Genomic DNA, 20,356 nt, shown 5'->3' with positions numbered 1-20,356 from the left:
TGCATGAGCACTCTGAAAGCTGCACAAAGATCCTGCACATACTCAGTAAATACAGCAAGGTCTGGCTGCCTCCTAGAAAGGCTGTACGTGTCCCCAGTCTTACCCGCCGTGACAAAAATAAACCTGTAATGCTGTCCTCACAAACTACATTTCTTTTCCTTTTGAAAGGTGTGACCTTCCGTTAGTAAATCCTGATCCAATCCCTTTGCATCATCCCCTGTTTTATGAGAACAAGCAGAATACACTGGGGCTTGGCTTGTATGTTCCAGGAAATAATACTGAAATACTCCTGGCAGCCAGCTCCCTGACATCTTGAGGTCCTGGCTCTTTCTTCAGGAGTTTGTAAACTGCGTTTGCACGTGAAAAAAACCACACTTAAGTCTGCAGGTGATGCATAGATGGTCTGTAAGTCATTCTGGGACAAGAGAGATCAATTTAAGCCTCTAGGTCATTTGACCTGCATAACTTAATTCAGCAGTTTGTCCTGAAGTATACTAGAAAGGGAAACTCAGTCCCAGGTAATACGCAAGCCGGTCTCAACATTAGCTAGCAACTGCAAACTGGGTCTGCTTCAACTGACTCAAAAGACACAGCTATACAAAAAAGCAGCTCTAACGTAGTATCAATGACCTGTAAACCAAGAGGAAGTTAAAAAAAAATATCTCTAAATGTGCAATAATAGTAGCTGCCAGTTTCCTATAAGACATTATTTTACAGGTAAATTGAATGACGCTCTGCCTGCAATCAGTGCATGCCGCAGAACAGCAAGTCCTACATCCAGCACAAGGCAGCTGCACCAGTAAAAATGATCACAGTAATGAGATGCAGCCATCAGGGAGAGTGTCAAGGTACTGAGAGTAACCTGTCTGTTTTTCTGTTTCCTCTTTGTTTTCAAAGGGAAACAGAAGTGATACACATTTAATTATGTTAATATTCCAAGCCTAATTAAAGCCAGTTAGATGTTAAGTACTATTGAAGCAAACGCATACAGGAGGGTCGAGTTTCCATCTTTTCTTCTGTTAATACATACCTGGAAAGCGTCCTTTCTTTTATCTTAACCTGTTCTTGCAAGAATAAAAGCCACAACTTTCCTGACAGTTTTCTGGTGTTTTGACTGTCTTTTGATGCAGGGGTGGCAACAGCAGACTGCATCCTTGCAGACTGCATGGGGTTGCAGCCCCCCGGCTTCCCACCTCTGCTACAGACTTTCAACTCTGGTGGGGCCCCAAGCATCAGATACGATTTTGAAGCCAACACACTTTATAGAGCTTCGAAACGGCAAGCCTTGGTTCTGCCTAATTGGACTGATTCAACACATGCCATGACACAACCCATGATGCCATAAACTGGCCTAAGTTTCCAGTCCAGCAAAAAAAAATGTCGAGGTTACCTGGCATATTCAGGAAATTCTTGTTTCTTTGAAAACTTCAATTTTTTTAGCATTTCCCAAAATTATTTCTATCCAAACACTAAACGTTTTTAAAACTTACCAAAGAATTAAATCAGCATGGTCTAGCTGAAACTTCAGTTGCAGGGAATGTACTTAGGTCCTTGCAATCAGAATAATTTCTTGTGTGCTAGGCGTAAGTTGTAAACATACTTTGCTGGTGGCGTTCAGCACAATTTTCTGTTCCATGTACTATATTCTGTGAAGCAGTACCTGTAATCTGGTCAGGAACAAGACCCTGAAGTACTTGTTAGCTTCACCGATAACTACAATCCTGTGGCATCAGCAGGTCTGAGCTGCTTATTTCTGTTCAAAGGCATTAAGGCACTGAGTGGTTATAAGGGTCATACAGCAGGGGCTTCCTTCACTTCCCAGTTTTAGGGAAATGGAAGTGCTCCTCTTCCTATGAAGTTTACAGGGTTTCACCCTCTCCTCTCTTCTTCTCCTTCTCTGCTGCACCATATAAGCACACCAACCTTTTCCTTAGGTCTGCTCCCAAGATCCACAGACTTTTGCAGATTAAGTCCATCACCTCATTATTCACAGCATCGCATTCTCTTAGCAAATAAACTCTTAAAAAAACCTGCTTGAATATAAAAAAAGAACATTTCAATCTGATCCATCCAAATCCACATGCAGCCCAAACCAAATGCAACCTTTTCTCAAAGCTCACAGCAATTAGCTCCCAGAAAGAAATGGTGACAAGACACAATTTCAGCCTTCTGCCCAGCCTGGACTCCGCAGAGTCCTCCTGCCTTTTGGTGCATCCAGCCTGGTCTCCAGGAGGGGATCACTGCAGGCACCACACAGCGACCAGCCATCAGCTGAACTCAGCACGGCAATTCAGGGAGATGGGGAAAGCAAGAAACGGAGAGGAAAGGGAGGCTGCTTGCTTCTTTTAAGGATTTTAGCACTATCGCCAGAACCATACAGAAGAAAAAAGAACATCTGGAAAACATCTTGCAAAACACTACATGGAAATTAAAGCAAAATTAATATTAACAGCATCGCTTCCATTCTTTTATTACAGCTCCTAAAAATCCTGTGGCCTACTCCCAGAGCTCAAAGAACCAGCTCAGCTATGAAATAACAATAATCCAGTAAGACACGAGCGTGCCACACTTCAGAGTCCCTTTAGTACATGAGAAATTTAAATGCTTCCCTCTCATAACCCAGAACTGTTATAAAGACAGAACATATAAGCCATCTGCCCACCACAGTGAAAGAGAGCTAAGATGGGAAGAGGCTTGCTCTACTGATGTGAAGGACCTATTCTCTGAGAGATGATTAAATGCTAATTAATAGTGATGAGCCTAAAGAAATAACATTATGCAAATGAAAACGGCCTTACAGTAACTGTCATCTGCTCCCTATAGTCACCCCTGGCGTCTTGCATTTTATTCTAAAGATTCAGTCACCTAGGTTTGCAAGACACTGAGGTCAACAGGATTTTCACCCGCAAATTTAGTGGATGCAGAGCAGACTTGGTACTACAGTAAAGCTAGCATCTCTGTAACAAGTATCATAGGACTTAAAAAGCATGTGAAAGATTGAAGGAGATGTTTCTGCAAGCTTAAATGCACAAAGAGCCTTTCTAGATATTCATCTGTTAACTCATTGGCACATAAATCTGTAGGAGAGTTGCAACAACCGAAGAAACAATGATAAAAATCCAGAGATGAAGACAACTAACAGTACCAGGTAATCTAATTTACCTCCCTGACAGCACAGGGAATTGATAAATAGACACATAATCAGAGATAAAATCAGATTCTTGGATCCGTTTTAGATTCCCTTGGTTTACCTACAATAATTGCCTCCATTTCCTTGTCGAGCAAGGCTGGTATGAACCAGCATCCAAGAAAAAGGACTCTACTGCCTTTTTGACAGAAAAGTGCTAACAAGGCCTCCCCAGCACTCCTCCCTGGAATTTGTATTTATACTGCTGAGGCCACAAAACAGGTTGCTTAGAGCAGGAGTGACTGCTAAACAGCCAAAGTGGTTACTACACGTACAGCAGTACTCCACCACAGCCCTACCCCATCACCTGTGGAAGCGCAAGGACTTCTGCCACCGCTCATTCATGAATGCAACCTATGTCTTCCCAAATACAACTGAAACACTTCAAGTCACCCACGATCCCTCTTCACCAGTCCAAACTGACCTGTTAATGTGAAAAAGTTACCACCCCCAAACTAGAGAACTATCCAGATACAAACTCCCAAGGTCAAGGTGTAGCAGGTACCTCATCAACACATACGCATGGCTACACAAACAGCAAGAAAATAAGGAGCATTTAACCAACAGCAAAGTCAATTACTCCCTTAAATGAGGTGTACAATGCTAATTTGTACCACACGCACACAATTTTTGGAATGTGAATGGGCATCAGCAATGCAAAAACCACACCGACTTGCCAACCCCTCTGCTCCAAATCACGCAAGCTGACTGCACTCGTAAAACCAATTCCCTGCCAAGGAGAAGAACAGCATGAGACCCTCGCGATGTCTGAAGGCACAGCTGACGCCATACGGCAGCTTTCCCCCCGTGCCGTCCCACCCACGGGTGACGCCAGGGGACAGGCAGGAGCTGGCCCTCCACCTCCTCCCAGCATACCTGCGAGAACAGACCCAGCACTTGCTACAGCGCTCAAGTGGAACTCACGGCTTTGTCTTCTCTGTTTACTCACACTTACCCGAGCTGTCATGCTGGCACGGCTCTCCTCCGTTAGCACTGTCATTAAGGGGGCTTTATACCACAGCTGTGATAAAACCAAAAAAAGCCCACCAAAAAAACCACAAAAGTAAGCCAAGTCGGGGAAGTACCCCAAGAGGGATTTTAAGAAGCTGGCTCTGGAGCTATGTTTTTAAACACCATCTAGCTGCCTTTTTTTTTTTTTTAATTCAGTTATTTATTTAGCCAACAGAATTCACCTTGGGCTATGCTCATAAGAAAACACCATTATCTTTAATCTTTCATGTATGTCATTATGAGAACAGAATAGGAAACAACTGACTTAAGGAGGCAACTGTGTGAGGTTTGTGCCTGAACAACGGAGCACTTCAAATCCATCATGACAGGGATACTGTGCATTTTTGAGGGTGTAATTTTTCTGGATTTCAGATAACTACGTAGGAATAATAAAATTTCTTTCTAAAAGTACAGCAATGATGACTTTGCAGTCAATGGAACCACCAAAAGATAGAGCAGTCTAAGCCATGTGGGAAAGCTAGAACACTTCTCAAGATATATCCTTAAAAACTGTCTTCTAATAGCTATTAACAAAATTTAAAAGAAAAAACATAAGCACGGTAAGCAAGAGATTTTAAAAACACCAGACACATGCAGAAAACAATGCATAAGCACTGGAAAGAAGTTCTGGGGTGACAACCAGCAATTTCAGCAACCCAGCTGGACATTCATAGCAAAGATGACGAATGCCACTAGTAACTCAAAGGGACATGCAAATTTAATCCCATACTATAACACACGGCTCGAACGGCTGCATTTGAAGATGGGTCAGCAGTTCAGCCATAAATTTGTGTTACAGAGCAGGCCATCGCACTTGCTCTTTGTCCCAGGCATTTCCCAGAAACTGGCTTTGTGAGCTCCCGAAATGGTGGGCGAAGGCCACCTCTCCCACGGCGTGAGGACCAGGAGCTGCCCACCCCCAGAGGGGACCCGAGCCCATCGTCCTTCAAGGGGCCATCTTCTGACCCGCGGCCACCAGAGGAACTGGCTAAAAGAAGATTAATGATATGGAAACATGCAATTTCAAGCTGTTTTAAAATCACAGCGCCGGCTGTGGCCTCGCAGCCAAGCGACACTTACCTGTCCCACCACACTCCGGTCCACGGCTCTCCTGCCACCTGCTAACCTCCAAGGGGTCGTACCAGGATGCACAGGTCCATTTTCCAAGCGATAAAAACTTGGAACGCTAAACTACTACTACCGCAGATAGGTACCTTAGTTCTGATTTCATCACATAGCTAAAGACAAGCCAAGTTCTAAGAACCTAATTTAGTATCCAAAACATCAATCTTGGTCAGAAGATGCCTTTCAGACCAGTGACCCACCTTCGAAAAATATCTGAATGGAAGCTCTACTTATGTGCTTTTATTACATTAATTAACAGCAAGAAAGCCCCATACCAGCAGGACAGCATGCACAAAGCATTCATTTGAGTGCTAAGTGTCTCACAGGGCCTAAAAATCAGAAGCTAACCGCTTTGCTGTGGTGCCTGTTTGGGGCAACGACAAGCTTTGCATGGAAGATGAAACCCATTTTCTGCAGCCCTATAACTTTAAGGACCAGGGCATGCACCCTTGAAGCTCCCTCCCAAAACATATTGAGGCAGGCTGTTCATTTGATAACAAAATAGATTTCAAAGCCTACAATGAAATATTAAGTATACATACATTTTAAGACATAAGATCACTTAAGAACTAGATAAATATAAGGTACTGAGGGGTGCTTAAAGGTTTCATTCCCCTATAAAAAAATCACTTTGAATTCTAATGTAAAATTCATCTTCCCTTAAAAACAAGACAGGTTATACCTCGGATTTCTACGCAAGCAATTTATGATACCCAAAAGGAAAAAAATAAAAATAGCTAACAGCCAAGCAGTGCTTTTATTGCCTTTTTTTAATCTACTAGTTCCAAAGCAGATGCATTCAGTACAGAATTCTGATTAGGAAAAAAATGGCTGTTGAATTTTTATTACTACGTCCCTTAAGGACCAAAAGCGGTAACCCTAGGCATTTAATGTGTACTATGAATAACAATACATATGAGCACATAAAAAGCTTGTTATCTCTGTTTATGGAATTTTTTTACCATGTTGATACATTTACGGAAAGAAGTTGGGAAGTATGGTGAGGGGGAGGAGAGGAAGCTATCAAAATAACAAATACCATTAAATAAAACCTATTTGGAAAGGAACAAGCTACACAGTATGAAATTTGAATGAACCATGTCTCCTCATTACCGCCCTGCAGCTCCCATGTAGTCAGTGGAGCCTCATTTAATGCTTACACTAAAAGCCTTCATCTACATGCATCTCAGCCATTGATACAAATGCAATTCATATTTAAGCCTGACAATAATCATTCATGATAGGAAAGTTCTGCGTACATAAGATTTTCTTCTTTTACAAACAATGTAAACACAGAGAAGTCCTTCTGGATGTTTCAAAACAGCTCACTGGATTCAAAGAAGCACCTTCTTTCCCTGTCCCCCCACATCACAATCCATAACCACCTGGCCAGACACCCGCAGGGTTTCCACCACACACCTCCCTGTCACAGAACCACTTTCCTCCCTGCGTTATACTGCAACTCCGTCCCCACAGCTAGAAAAAAACCGTACAAACTGCAGCTAAGCAACGCAGGGCTCTCGCCTTCAGAAATTAGCTTACAACCTCTCAAAAAAACGTGGGTAAGCCGTCAGAAGAAAAATTCTGCAAACCAGCCATTAGTGGTACTGGCATGTTTTCCTTCTGGTACTCAGTTAAGTCCAAAAAATAAATTTTTAAAATAGTTCCTCCTGTTGAATCCTTCCCATATTTTCAGCTCTGAGAATTCACAGGAACCGAATTTGAGTTACACTGACTCTGGAGCAAGCAGCTTGTGAGAGTACTAAGTGCACCCCAGAAAATAACAGAGTGATGTTGAGACAACTCCACACATCCCTCAGCTCTCAGACTTGCCTGTAAAAAGAAAATGAGGGTACAGCCAAAGCACACCATATTTCTGCTCTACTCATGGCAATAGGTGCAGCCTTGCTCCCATTTATACTCCGTGGGTTGATTCAAAGCCCAGAAAGGGGCCAAAAATCTGAGATAGTTTTTGTTCTTCTGTCCTAAATGGAAGAACAACTGACGAAGACTCGGGGTCTGTCGTTAACTACTCTGGACCTTTACCAAGCCCTTTGCTGTCTTCTCCCATTGAGATCTGCCTAGGTTTCCCTAGGTTGGTGCCTTGGGAAACCAGATGCAACAGCAAGTGCGGTGGAAAAGAAATTGTCTTTTGCTCATGGTTGCAGGATTCTGCCTCCAACCGCTTATTTTCTTCCTCCTTTTCCAGGCTCAAGGAGGAGGACAAACAGACAAACACCCTGACAGCTGTTGGGTGTTAAGTAACTGGAAGAGCAACATTACTGGGCCATGCCTTTGGAGAAGACTGGGACACATGGGAGCCTGACAGGCACAGTTCCGAGGAAAAGCATTTGCACTAGAGCATCCCACCAGCACAGACGCATTGCTGTAGCCCAAACCAGAGCTCAGCTGTGTTATTTACACTGCGAGGTCCCAGCTGTCAACCTGGCCTGGCATCACGACAGCCTACAGCGCAAATGCCCTTAGCCAGCTGCTTGGCTCAACGTACAATTCACTCTTTTTTAATGAGATTAGCGTTCATCAAATGTGCTAGCTTGATGGGCACGCCGATTTAAGTCCTCTGTTTATTCAGGCTACAGCAGATACAGCAGTCACTTTTAAAAGAGACGCAATTTGAAGAGAAACCATGAATTCACCAGAGCTTCTGCAGTTGCTCATTAATCACAGGAAGAAGAGGGGTTTCTTATAGATCCGTTGAGAACAGAGCACTGGAAAGGATGAATCTTGAAATTGTGGTAAGTGTATAAACTTAGCAACCTACCTCCTTGAGACTAGCATGAAGGATCTACTTGCCAACAAAAAAACAACAGATGATTCCGGTTTCCTATCCATTTCAGTCATCAGACAGACACATCTGCTGCAGTTACCACCAAAATTGTTAAAAAAGAAGGGGGGTACGTTAAATGCTGAAGGGGGGGGGTGTCAATAACGCGGAGGTACTGCCGTAAGCATGGATGAGCAAAATGACTTTTGGTCATGCTTCTTTTAAAAAAAAAAAAGCCTATAAAGTTGAAACGGTTAAAGTCGTGCGTTCACTATAAGGATGTAAAAGGCTGCCATGAATAAGCAATTCTTTTTTTAAGCAGAATGATGAAAATTTGAGTTAGTCCGTTTCACGGGCACTTCTCGCAGCATAAAGCTATTAAAACGATAAGACACTGCCAGCTTCCCTTGCTAGGGAGCGACAAATTCGCTTCGGCGTATTGTATCAATGATGTGCAGATTACGGTCTCTAACAGCACACAGTGGGGCCGTTCTCCGACGCTGTCCCCGTGTACCATTAAAAGGTCTTTAATCTGCAGATCGCCGCCACAATGCGCTGCTCACGCCAGCGATCTGCTGAGTAACAGGCCAGCACGATGCGAAAACCTCCAGCCTCCGGGGTCGCCTCAAAAAACAACCGGCTCCCCCCCCCCCCCCCCCCAGTCAGTCAATCACCGCAACTCCATTAATGTATCTGGGTCATAAAAAATGGTTTACGGGAGCCGGAGCCGGGTTACGAAACGCAGCGCGGTGGATAGAGGGGCAGGCGGTGGGGGTCAGCACCCGCGGCCACCAGGTAAGAGCCCGCCCGGGTACCGGGGGGGGGTCGCGGTGGATAACGGAGGCGGCCACGGCGGCAGGCAGGGGGGAGAGACCCCTGCAACTTTGCCCCGCGGGGGCTCGGGGGTATTTCGTTAAAAAAAAAAAAAAATTAAAAAAAAAAATTATTTCATATATACGTGTGTGTATGCTGCGTCCCCGCACGGCACATCGGTGACATCCCGGTGGGGGCCGCGCTGTGGAGCCCCTCACCGGCGGCCGCCGACCGCCCCGGGCAGGTGGGGGTCCACGGCCACCGCGAGTGGGGGGTGAGGGTGGGTGGGGGGGTGGGTGGGTGCCGGGCCCCTGCCCGCCGATGGGTGGTGGGTGTCCGAGCCGCGCCGCGCCGCACTCACCCAGAAGACGAAGGAGTAGATGATGAGGAGGGTTTTCAGACACGTTATCACGGGTTTGGTCTCCATTCTCCTCGATGCCATAATACTGAGATCCCGGCTGCAGGCTGGGCGCGGGAGGAGGAGGAGGAGGAGGAGGAGGAGGAGGAGGAGGAGGAGGAGGAGGGAGGGAGGGAAGGGAGGAGGGAGGGGAGGCGGGGGGAGGTGAGCTCAGCGCCGGGCTCGCCCCGCCGCGCCGCTCGCCTCAGCCGCGGCCTCGGCCCGGCTTCACCCAACCGCGCCGCCTGCAGCTGCCGCCCGCCCGCCCGCCCGCCCCGCCGCCAGGGAGCGCTGCCCGCGGGGCGCCGCTGAGGGGAGCGGGGCGGAGGCGACCGCGTGTTAATGGCGGGCTCCTGTCAGCCCCGCGGAGCTGGCTGGAACTTCGTCCGTCTCGGGGGGTGTGGGGAAGAGGTTGAGATTTTTGAGATCGTCACACACACAGGCAACCCCCCCCCCCCCCCCAGCCCCTTCCCGGCTGCCCCTCATTCCTGTGGAGACGGTCACAGGCATTACTTGGCCTGCTCAGGGGGAGACGGGGCTGGAACGTCGGAGCTGGGCAGGGGATTGCCCACACGGGGAGAAAATGTCTGTCAGCGTCACGGTGAAAAATTTATGTTTGTGCTCAGGCTGCGAGGATCTGGAGACCGCAGCAAGGGCAAAGTACCGCAGGTTTGCTTACCGCCGTGTAAGGCGGGTGAGCCAGGCTGTAGCTAAGAGCAGGAGCTCTGCACCAAACCTGTCAGAGGGGCCAGGGCTCCTCCATCTCTGCAACCCTGACATGTCTCTCTTTGGCCGCTGTAGTGCACATGATTGGGCTGAGACACTAGGATTCGTGAATTTTACCTTACAAGAGCAGGCCGTGAAGCTGGGAAGCTGCTGGAGACAGATCCCTAACTTTGTCTTCACCTCAGCCTTGAGTCTGAACTCTATCCTAAAACGAACCCCGACATTGAACCCCCCAGCCTAAATTGACCAGAAACCTCGTATTTCTGTATGCCTTTCAGACCCCAACCTTCAGCTGGAACAGACCTGCCTCATCTCTGCTGGGCAACACACCCTGGAGAGAGAAGAGAGCTCCAGAGAGAGCCGGCTTCTCGTTAACATCACCGCAGCTACCAGCCCACCGTGAAATCCATCCAGGGATGGACAGCAGAGAAATAACCGTGTTAGTCTGGGAACGGAAAGGGAGCTGATCCTGCAGAGCCCTGGCAGCAGAGCAGGGGTGTGGGTCTCGCCAGCCTCCCCTGGGTGGGGGGGATAAAAGGGGCTCGTGGCGTGGCTGCCTTCAAGAACAGCATCGCCAGAATGAGTGTGCACGTGTGCCTTGGTAGCCTGAACTGCTGCACGAAGCCCACGAGCAGGTGCGGAGGGAAAGCTTTCAGGTTTTCCTGTCCGTAGCTCAGGTTTTGGAGGAGTGTATGCACAACATGGCCCTCCCAAGCGGTGTGCCTGCACGCCCCCCCAAAGCAGTGCTCCAAACTATACCTTTTACTGCATTAAAATCGAAACAAGGTCAGTGCTAAGCAGCCTATCTCCTCAAGCTACAAAAACAAGGCAGTTTGTGCAGCTGAGACATAACAAAGTGATAAAACAGACTTCACCATTCAAGGGACAGTGTTTAAAAACAGAGAGAGGAAAAATGGTCCCCAAGCAAGTGCTTTTGTAATACGCAGTTTTGCCGTGAAGGCTGCCACAAGCTTTTGCTGTGTTTGACTTATGACTTTAAGAGTTGGTTATTTTAATGGATAGCCTGCTGTTTCCCGAAACAATGAAGGCATTTAAAGGATGATTGGAGCGGGAGTATTCGGCAGGAGATACTGTTTTTTTGAAGCATTCACCACTTCCGTGGAAAATTCAGATGACAGGTGCATAAATCTTTATTGACTTGGCCATTAAAATGTAAATAAGTGCAGTAACTGCAAAAAATTATATTGACACTAACAACAGTTATAAATATTCACTGTACAAAAATTACAGTAAGATTTTTGACAGGAAATAGCTAAGCAAGAGCAGGAGACACTTCTCTTCCTGCCCCTCACACATGGGCTGTAGAAAAGATAAATGCTGCTGTCACTGGCCAGGGGACAGTAACCATTTATTTCAGTATCTATGGTTATACTTCCCCCCCCAACTAAAGGTGTTTTTAGGAAAGTATGAAACAAAAGATAATATCAACCAGAATTTAAAAATCCAGCCAACAGAAAGCATGTGTGGCTGTTTTGGTAGATGCTGATTTTGACAAGAGACTCACATTTTTTGCCCGTAGCACGTGATTTTAGGTCACTCCGTCTTGTAGTGCCTAATTTGAGCCCCTGAGTCTTCTCACAAGGATGTATTGGGGATTTAAACTCCATAAAGGCCTACAGACCCTCCCTTTACAATGTTGTTAAAACTCAGAGGGTTTTGCACCAGAGAACTTGCACCAGGGAAACAGAGAGAAAACAGAGGTGCAAGAAGAGAAGTCCACATCAGGAGATACGTTTCCTTCCTCCACAAATGTCAGTCCCTAGAGGGGTGATGTCCTGAGAGCTGAGAAACCGAGACTCCATGTTATCACCACTCAAATCTATAGTCTCCTGCCGAGACTGTCTCTGGAGGAATGCTGAGTTGCTTTTTGACATAAAGTCAAGCAGCATATACTTTATTGGATGTAGATGCAAATTTTGGATTAAAAATGAGAATGTCTGAACGGAGCTGGACATAAATCTGCCTGGTTACAGCAAATACCATTAAAATATGACAAGAGCACCAAGCCATCAAACATTTTAGGCTTAAATGCAATTACCAAAAAATTGCTAGCCTTCAGGTGTGCATTGGAAGCATGTTTACCTTTTAAAATTATTTTATCATATTTTTGCGGATTTGGGAGTGCAGATTTTCAAGTATTTCTTGCACAAAATCAAAGCAAGTCTTTCTAAAGCAAAATACATTTTCAGTTCTGTAATCCATGTTTGCAAAGTTGGGAACATAATGCTCTTCACATCTCCCCGCAGAGAGAACATTCTTGTAGTTATTCAAAACAGGACATTTTTGCCTAGCTGTGTCATTTGCAAAATATTTCTTTAAAACACTAGCAGTTTGCAGGGGATTCTTCTCACAATCGGTGCCTCGGAGCTCCTTTTTTTTCATAATGCATGGGGAATATCCTCTTTCTTAATAAGTCTGTCTGCAGAGCATCAGTCTGGAAGGAGCTCCTTCATCCCACGACAGGAGAGCATTGTGTTGTAGAAAGTGAAAATGAGGACTTCCATCCTTTCCTGAAGCTGGCATTGGTTATTTGATGGTTAAATAGAAACTTTCTGGGGAAAGTGGTAGAAAGATGAAAACAGCCATTTTATGAAGTGTGGTAAGGCCTCACACCCTTCTGCAGTTTTAGCAGGTATAATGAAATACGGTGCTTTCTTCTCTTCACGCCCACTCTGGCCTTCCCTGGATTTCCTGGGGTGCTGTTGAAGGTAAAGGCTGCAACCTCTGCTGTCCTTTATTTGGCATTCAGGCTTATAACCCACACTCGCTTCAGCCTCCCTGGAGAGAAGAGGTTTGAGGGGTTTTTCCTCCTTCTCTTGTTCCTTCCCTCTCTGTGTTGCCTGCCAGCGGCTGTCCTCAGCTGGCAGGACCTACAGCCTGCGTCAGTCCATTGCAGAGTAAAAGGCAGAAAGCAGAGGGAAAAATAAAAGTCTGATAATTTTGCTGCGCTCATGTGTCTCGGGTGAGTTCAGGCGGCTCCGTACAGGCCCCACCAACACCTCCACAAGGTAATTTGGTTCTACGAAAGCAGAGCTCTTCCGTAGCCGCACGCTTTTGGCAGGTGCATCTATGGGACCAAGCTGTCAGGCCCAAGACCCAAAATGTATTTTCTAAGGAAGCCTCAGGCTTCATATGTCCCCAGGGAAGCCATGGAGGTACACAGCCAATCTCAGAGAATGATTTGTCAGAAGAAACCCTGTAGGGAGGCACACGTAGCATTGATGATGTCAGCTAAGGTATGCCCATTTACAACAGCCGATGAAGAACATCCAGTCTGCTGCAGCACAGACATAAGGGAACAAGCACAGACATCAGCTTTAGTAGTTGATCAACAAGTACGAGTTAGGATGAAACATGTATTCAGCACCAATTCAGGAAAAAGGGCTTGTGGGATGCATCTGCAGTATTGAGAACATAGTGCCACCTCAAACTGATGAGCAAGCAGTACATATTTACAGAGGAAGAAGTAGTAATACTAAGAAGCTTGCTTAGACCTTTTAAGAAAGTCTTAGGGTGCTTTATAGGAACGCACATCATGCTTTATGAATTAAGCTCAGTAAATTGAGGCTTTTGGCTTATGTTAGGCGAAAAAGAGATGTCAAGGGAATAAGAATCAAAAGAAGTAGTTTTAGGAGAGAAAAAGTGGTTAAAAGGAGTGAACTCTATACCTCTAACAACACAAACTAACCAGTAACAAGATCAAAAATGGTACAGAGATTAACAAAACTGAGGTAAAGGTTACATTCTCGTCCTCCTGGAAGCCAGATGGCAACTAGATATATCCAGTTGTCATGTTTCTTTTAGTGCTTTTTTATAATAATTATTAGATGATAAAGCAAGGGCTCTGCCATGCTGTGATCTTCCTTTGGCTCTGGATTGTTCCTTGCTACAGGGACAATCAAATTCTTGGGGTTTTGCACCTTTACTTCCAAAGCTTGAGCACCTTTGTCCCAAAATCCAACCAACTGTGTGGGCGCAGGAGGGAGTGTGTGGTGGAGGGATGTCCTTTATCCCATTTCCCTTCAGAACAGGCGTGTAACATCTGGCTTTTATCAGTAATGTTGATACGAATATGCTTTTCATAACTTTCCGTATTTCTCAGCAGATGCCTTGGTTTAAAAGGGCAATTTCTAGCTGTTTTGTAGGCAGGCACTTCTGATGGCTTGTGATGACTTTTCTGATTACTCTAAAGCTGTGCAAAGCATCCTCTCTGAAGGGAGTGGAACAGAAATACATTTGTGACTAAGTATAACTACCATAACAGGATAAATTAAGATCACCAGCATTTACAGAGAAGGGGTGGAGGACTTGGAAAAGATAAGAAGTCAGAAAGCAGAAAAATACACAAAGAGCATATATATATTATTTCAGGAGAAGCATTATTACATCTCCAGATGATACGAGTTTTGACACACAGCAAGAAAAATGGAGCCATACAATTTTATAATCTTCATCTTTAGCAATAAAGTGACAATTAGCCCTGCACATTTGCCAAGTCGCTCAGATTGGTTTGTCATACTCTGTGGTTTCTCTTTTTTTAATTGTTTTCTTTCTTTCTAGTTCTGAATACCAGCGCCAGATTCTGTCCTGGTGTCCGTGGAATACCTGGACATTTTCTTAAGGTCAGTAGGTAATTTACAATTACCCTGGGAAGAATTAGATCATTTCTTCTTCTGGAAAGATCAATGTGAGGGCTTAAGAAGCAACTGTGAGGCCCCCCTTGTCCATGATTTTCTGTTATTTAGCTTCTCTCAAGAAGCGTGGTGGAGCTGCACCTTAAAATTTGAACACCACAGCATTCAAATCTGTTTCCATTTTCCTCCTTTTCCTTTCTTGTCTGTGCTGTGATTTGTTTTCACTAGATTTCTCCTAAGTCTGCCGTGAAGCAACTTCAGGCAGAACTGGGGATCCTGGCCTATGCTTCAGCACTGGCAGAAGTTACCTCTTGTCATCGCAGGTTTGTAAGTGTTCACATAAGAAGTAGGGGCAAGCAAGCAAATTCCAGCTTTTCTGTTATGCAGGTGCAGCTATCCACTTACGTGACAGATGCAGACTCCTGACTGACATGTAACCATCTGTTTATTGTGCAGTATTTTCAGGGACTCCTGAATGTCTTCAGCTTATGGACAGAAGGATTGGGAAACCTCAGCTGTTAGACAGCTGATGGATGATGGACAACATGGGTGCTGCCGAGGGAGGTTAGGATGTGGAACTTCCACTGGAATGGAAAGTGATACTACATTAGTGTGACACAGCAGCGTAGGGTGAGGCAAAGGACCACAGTAAGAGGGTCATGTCAGGGACCTGCTAATTCTGTTGTTAAGTTCAGGGTACAACTGGCAGGACCTGATTCCTGGTGGGAGAATGAAAGAAGATACCCTGGGTGACCCAGAAGAATCCCTACTTTATACAGTACAGAGGAGGACAGGGGACAGTGCGAAGAGAGTCACAGAGGCTACGGTCAGCCCAAGACCTCTTCAATAAATAGCCATGCTCAAGGTGGCAAAATGAGAGCATGCACACAGTGAGAGGAACTTTGAGGTACACTGCATGAGTTTTGAGCCAATGTGTTTTCTCTTGACGTGGTGCCTAGGTTTCCATCTCCTCTTCTAAACAATGACTCCACTTCATGCCTTCAGAAAACAAGAGGATTGATTTTTAAAGTAGCCATTTATTTTACAACAGTGTATGTATTGGGTTTGCGTGCCAAGGTTTTGCTAGCAGCCAGGGGCTACATGGGTGGCTTCTGTGAGAAGCTGCCAGAAGCTTCCCCTCCGTCCGACAGAGACAATGCCAGCTGGCTCCAAGATGGACCTGCCGCTGGCCAAGGCCGAGCTCAGCAGTGATGGTGGTAGCCCCCCTGGGATAACATATTTAGGAAGGGGAGGGGGGGGAACCAAACAAACTGCGCAATTGCAGCCAGAAGAGAGGAGTGAGAATATGTAAGAGAAACAGCCCTGCAGACCCCCTGGTCAGTGAAGAAGGAGGGGAGGAGGTGCTCCAGGCACCAGAGCAGAGATTCCCCTGCAGCCCCTGGGGAAGACCATGGTGAGACAGGCTGTCCCCCTGCAGCCCGGGGAGGACCCCACGCCAGAGCAGGGGGATGCCTGAAGGAGGCTGTGACCCCGTGGGAAGCCCACACTGGAGCAGACTCCTGGCAGGACCTGTGGCCCCATGGAGAGAGGAGCCTACAGTGGAGCAGGTTTTCTGGCAGGACTTGTGACCCCGCAGGGGACCCACGCTGGAGCGGTCTGTGCCTGAAGGACTGCAGCCCGTGGAAGGGACCCACGCTGGAGCAGTTCGTAAAGGACTGCAGCCCATGGGAAGAACCCACGTTGGAGAAGTTTGTGGAAGACTGTCTCCCATGGGAGGGAACCCACACCAGAGCAGGGAAAGACTGTGGGGAGTCCTGCCCCTGAGGAGGAAGGAGCAGCACAGATGTGTGATGAACTGACCCCAAGCCCCATTCCCCATCCCCCTGTGCTGCTTGTGGGGACAAGGTAGAGAAAATCAGGAGTGAACTTCGCCTGGGAAGAAGGGAGGTGTGGCAGGAAGGTGTTTTAAGATTTAGTTTTATTTCTCATTATCCTACTCTGATTTGATTGGTAATAAATGAAATTAATTTTCCCCAAGTTGAGTCTGTTTTGCCCATGATGGTAATTGGTGAGTGATCTCTCCCTGTCCTTATCTTGACCCACAAGCTTTTTGTTATATTTTCTCTCCCCCGTCCAGTTGAGAATGGCTTTGGTGGGCACCTGGTGTCCAGCCAGGCTCAACCCACCACAGCGTACTAGTGATAAAAAGAGAAAAAATTACAACAATTTAATAGTCAGCATGTTTTAGCAAATAGAATTAAGCTGTATAAAGCAATAACATTAAAAAAACCAATTAATTACAGATAAAGTATAATGACAATAAATCTTAAACCAACCAAAGAAACAAGACTGATACTTAGAGCATATCTTGTGCCCACCTCAGTGCCAGTCAAGGCAGAGGTCTTGATTTTTAAGGACAGCCTGTCGCATATTGTATACAGGTATCTGTTACATGGGCAGGCAAAAGATACAGCTCTGGCTTAGAGGCTCAGCAGTTTTTTCTGGAGCAGGCTCCTTCCCTGTGATGCTGGGGAATGGAACGGATGCGAACTGCTCACTCAGACACTGCTTGTTTCTTGGATGAGCTGAGAGAGGTGGACGAGAGCAACTCTTCTTCCCTTGAAGAGATTTTTTTTGCTTTGCACCCACAACCCTTCCTTCTGGAAGAGCAATCTCAGCACTGTTTCCTGGAGACACCCTTTGCTTATCCTTCTCAGGTTCCGTCAGCGAGCAGCCTTGTTTCCTCCACAACCATATGACAATTTCCTAAGCCATTGTGTGAGGAGCTCCGTTCCTCCAAACGGAGGAGCAGCAAACAGTCGGGTGCTCAATCTGTGTCAGTCTTACCAGCCATAACAAGCGCTGTCTGTCAGGCCCCTAGCACACCCTCCTACCCTTCCTAGGGTCTGGACCGCTTGGGCTCACAGCCAGTTTAGATAACGGGAGCAGGCGTCACATCTTGAATGAAAGAGGTGTCTGAGAAAATGCTGTGAGAAACCTCAGTGGGAAAGGCTGCCCTTCTCTCAGGAGGTTCTTTTAAGCTGGGCACTTGACTCATGCTCTCTGCCTGAGCTACCCTGCAGCTACGTTGCAGCCGTGCCCGTGCCCGTGCCTGTGCTCCGAGCTGGCCACCCACCCTAGATGGGCTCAGATCAAGGGATGCAAGAAGCGTACGCAGCTTGTTCGCAAAGTCTCCCTGGCACTGGAAACAAAGCACCATATGCTCAAGCAGCAGGAGCAAAAGGACGAGCTGAAGGCAAAGGGAGTTGAGAGCAGAAGGGCACGGAGGTGCACAGGAGAGGCACCCCGACATCTTGCTTCACACCCCCCCGCTTCCTCCTTATGGGGCACCGGTGGATAACGCAAGGCTACCTCCCCTCCCTGCACCTCCAAGGGGGTGACTCTTCCTCTTCGCTTTCTGAAATCCTGCCCCCAAGGTGGCTACTGCTTACAGGCATCTTCCCCCTTTTGCTTTTGGGCATCGTCACCCCCTTTTGCTTTTGGGCATCGCCACCCCCTTTCGTCCTTGCCTTAGAGTCTCTCCTGGGCCCTTGCTGTGTGATCTGCCTGCTCAGCCCGCTCTGTGGGTGAAACCAACAGCAGTATCAGCGACAAGCATCGGGGCAAGGAGATCGCATCCCGAACATGTGCCATCGTCCCCAGCACGGAGCACGGCAGGAAAGACGCGGTGCCGCTGTCGCTGACGCATAAGGCACAAAGGTTGCCTGCATTGCTGGCCCTTCACGCTGGGTCTGCTGGAACCAGGCTGAGACTGTAGATACGCAGATTTTTAATTAACACACAATCAACTAGGGCTTTCCTTTTTTAACATTATAGCTGACGCTGATAATGTTTTGTAACAGCTGATTGCCTTTGAAATGTATCGTTCTTTTCCATGTTTGTCCTGAATTGTATGTATTTGTTAATGGTTTTTTTTTACTGGCAACCAACAGAAATATACCCCTATCAGGAACTGAGATAAAGCGTTTATTGACTCATTTGAAAGAATTTTTAATGAGGTAAAAGCTACTTATATTCAATACTGAGTGTCATACAGCAAAAGGAAACATAAAAAAGGAGCTGCATAAACATCAGCAATACAGTGCACTGTGGAAACAATCTCTGAAGACCTCCCTACGCTGTCCAGCTCCTCCTGGGGCTTCTGACCTGGTGCTCAAGAGTTGCAGATCAGCACTAGAACATCCCATGTCTTCCTGCCATCATGCTGGCTTCATGGATGAGGGATGCAAAGTGTGCCGTCAGTCCCTGGGAGTCACTGCAGGCATCCCAGTGAGACTCGTGTGAATGTCCCCCGTGGGGGAGAAGAACGCAACAAGTCTCTTATTGATCACTTTGGTGCCTGAGAACCTACAGGCTTTAGAAAATGAATCAAGTCTCTCAATCTCTTATCTTTTTCCATTTCAGGGAAGCAATTTGCTTTGTTTTCCTCCCACCTTGCATTTTTACAGTCCCCTCCGAGTCCCAGCCCAGCCTGCAGACACGTGCAGGATCTTTCATCCCACAGGCCACCTTTGGGGAGGTTATCATGTGGCAGCTGCACAACGTACATAAGGGAAGGAGCCACATGAACTGCACAAGTCACATGAAGCCAAACTAAATTATATACTGGTTTTTTACTAGGTTCTGGTGACTTCAGAAGCACAGCAAGGGCCTCTATAATACTTATGAATTACTGACAGGATATTATTCCTGTGCAGGAGCAGGACAAAAAAGACACACGGTGGGTGCACCACAGGGGTGGTACCATGGGGAAAGAACTTCACCATTTCCATGCAGGAATGAGAGAACCAGGTACAACTTTCAGGGACATGTTTTGATGCAGGATTCGTTTTTTAGCACCTGGATAACACCACTAGCATTCAGAGCATTGCTGTAGTCGGTAAAGTAGTATCAAATAAAACAGGGTTCTACATTTAGTTTCTCCTGAAGATTTTTCTGTCAAATTGGGTCATCTTCTAAGTAAAGAAAGAGAGCATTTTAATCTGTCAGCGCTGCAAACCTAGCCTGGGATTTGAAAATTACTTTTGTGCTTAGAAATGTTGTGGACTCTGAATTTGGCAAGCAGTACTGTTGGTGCATAAGATATAATGGTATATAAACCAAAACCTGATCCTTTCTGCTTTGCTTAGCTTACCATTGTTTTAGCAGATGTTTGCTTTGGTGGGTTTTTGGGGTAATATGAGCAAATAAAACTCCATGAAGATATTTTTGCCAACATTGAAAATAAAAAATAAATTAACATCCCTCCATTTTTTTAAGCAGTAGCATTTGTCACCTTTATAAAAATAGTGTCTATTATAGACATGAAAGAATATCATAAAACTGCTCTGCCCATATCTGCAGGGGAATCAAACAGATGGCAGAGCCCACTGCGGTTTGGATGAAGATTTCATAGCTAGATATGCAAGAGAATAAGTAAAGTGGTTTCAAGGTCAGCAATGAGGTGAAAACTGTGGCCAGATTTTCTTCAGCTAGGAGCATGTGCAGCCTCACACATTTAAAGGAAATGCACCAAACCCAGCAATTCCTTCACTACCAGAAGCAAATATCCTCAGTGCAAGATGATATTCCAACAGGGGGAGAAATCACTTACTTAACTGGCATTTTTAAAATGCATATTCTATACTAATTTTTTTCAAATAGTTGTACATGAATATGTGTCTATATATGAGTAT

At 46.1% G+C, this 20,356-nt stretch overlaps 1 protein-coding gene across 1 annotated transcript in view; it reads right to left on the bottom strand.

The window, feature by feature from the left end:
• TSPAN7 (tetraspanin 7) overlaps nucleotides 1–9,579 on the bottom strand; it is a 98,495-nt gene extending 88,916 nt beyond the window's left edge. Inside the window, exon 1 of the mRNA XM_075033555.1 lies at nucleotides 9,283–9,579. Coding sequence (XP_074889656.1) covers nucleotides 9,283–9,363 — 81 coding nt within the window. The 5' untranslated portion in view covers nucleotides 9,364–9,579. The remainder of the gene's footprint in view (nucleotides 1–9,282) is intronic.
• Nucleotides 9,580–20,356: the final 10,777 nt, after the last annotated feature.

Source organism: Buteo buteo, chromosome 8 (assembly GCF_964188355.1).
Source record: "Buteo buteo chromosome 8, bButBut1.hap1.1, whole genome shotgun sequence".
Classification (NCBI taxonomy): domain Eukaryota; kingdom Metazoa; phylum Chordata; class Aves; order Accipitriformes; family Accipitridae; genus Buteo; species Buteo buteo.
The sequence above is the reverse complement of the archived record's forward strand: the minus strand, read 5'-3'. Positions and strand labels throughout refer to the sequence as shown.